The sequence below is a fragment of the Frankliniella occidentalis genome, unplaced genomic scaffold (assembly GCF_000697945.3).
Source record: "Frankliniella occidentalis isolate FOCC.00 unplaced genomic scaffold, Focc_3.1 Scaffold37, whole genome shotgun sequence".
In the NCBI taxonomy this organism is placed as follows: domain Eukaryota; kingdom Metazoa; phylum Arthropoda; class Insecta; order Thysanoptera; family Thripidae; genus Frankliniella; species Frankliniella occidentalis.
Window position 1 is genome coordinate 704,045 of NW_026267167.1, and position 1,766 is coordinate 705,810.

The 1,766-nt window shown below is 49.2% G+C and overlaps 1 protein-coding gene across 1 annotated transcript; it reads left to right on the top strand.

Moving 5' to 3' along the window:
- The first annotated feature begins 90 nt into the window (after nt 1-90).
- LOC113211399 (uncharacterized) lies at nt 91-1,207 on the top strand. The gene is made up of 2 exons (XM_026429764.2): nt 91-233; nt 452-1,207. Exons 1-2 carry the CDS (start codon nt 135-137, stop codon nt 713-715), a joined length of 363 nt encoding a protein of 120 aa, XP_026285549.1. The 5' UTR covers nt 91-134; the 3' UTR covers nt 716-1,207.
- The last annotated feature ends 559 nt before the right edge of the window (nt 1,208-1,766 follow it).

The window sequence follows — 1,766 nt, forward strand, 5'->3', positions numbered from 1 at the left end:
CCCCTTTTCCCCCTGCCCCGCGCTGTTTGGTAGAAACGACCGGCCGTTATTGGATTATCAAGAAAACACCTTAAAACACGCCATGACGACAAGAACGCGGGCCGGCCGAGTCACGATTAGCAAGCGGTATATAAATGAACGAACACCAGGTGTGTTGGAACCAGATAGTGCGCCTAATATCAGACGACATGAGCCGAACACTCGTCATCTGCAGCGTGATGGTAGCGATGGTGGTGAGTATGAAGTAGAAAGTAGTCTGTTATTTGGAGAGTTGTGTATGTTGCACACTCGTAGGTGTAAGAAAACGCCCCATTGAGCGTTTTAAGGGAAAAATCTTACGACCCTTAGGTACTTTGGGTGTGCGAATGGGCACTCACACACCTAACAGGTTGGGGACATTCTCACACTCCTTGCGTTTCATAAACTCTTTTTTAAAATTTCGCGCTCGCAGGCCGTGCTGGCGCTGGCCGCGCCCGCCGACAACGGCAAGTGGACGAGAGAGCCCGGCAGCCCGACCGAGCGCAAGACCATCAAGGACGGCATCGGCCAGCAGATCGACTTCACCCACAACGTCATCACCGGCCAGCGCACCAGCGGCTACCTGGCCCTGGGACAGAACGCGCGCATGTCACCAGAGCGCAGGCAGGGGCAGCCCAGCACCGGCGGCCAGCCCTCCACCAGCGAGAAGAAGAAGAAGAGGGGCAAGGGCAAGTAAGGTGCCTGCCAGAGTATGAACACATGAGCACTCTCTCCAAGTGTGCCAAACATTAAAAAAACAAAAAAAAAAACAATAAAACACGGTTTTTATTTTTATTTTTTTCACGGCCAAAAAGATCCTTGTAACTTTTACAACAAGTTTTGTCTGTTGTAAATTTGCGAAATTTTTAAAGGTTTTTCTTTTCGACAGTATTTTTCAGAGCACTGGTTAAACAAGTGTGCACAATTTAAACACCAAACGTGTGCAAGTTATGATGTTGCACATTACATGGTGAGCAATTTTAAACGTTTGCTAAACGTTTAAATTGTGCACACTTGGGCACACATAGTTCTATGCTATCAATAGGAACCATAGGGGAACTTTTCAAAAGTGTCGAAAGTTTAAACATCAATGCACGTTTAACCTAGTTAGACACCACAACGTGTTGAGAAAAGGCACACTTGAACTTAAACACCAATTGACGTGCAACATTAAACACTTGTTTTACCAGTAAGGTGTTTCTTTTAGGGCTGTTGCATTTGTTTACACCTTAACCTTAATTGCTCTACAAAAACAACAAAAGTTCAGCGGAAATCACTGTGGACGCATTATTTCGGGAATCCGACGTATCGTTTGATCGTCGTTTACCAGCCACACTACAGGGATGGTCATTGTTTGCAGCTATGGTTCCCCACCGATATTAGCACTCGGCATAACATTCAGATACATGGCCAAAAAAAATTAAACTTCGCCTTCACATTTCTTAGTCGTTGTGTCTGGCCACCCAGGCGGTCCCACCGCCCCGCACCGCTCCTGCCTTGCGCCCCCAAGTTATTGGCTGTTCGCGCACTAAATCACGGGCGTTAGCGACCGTGACCAGCCGGCGGGGTCGGGCAGGGTGGAGGGTGGTCGGGAGACATCGTGACCACGCGTGACACGCGTATTAGAGAGAGAGAGAGAGAGAGAGAGAGAGAGAGAGGGGAAGGGGGTAACCCGCGACACGTGCGAGCGAAAGTGTGACGCGGCCGCGTTGCATGCGGTCACGCAGCCGAACCGGGGAACAACAGAA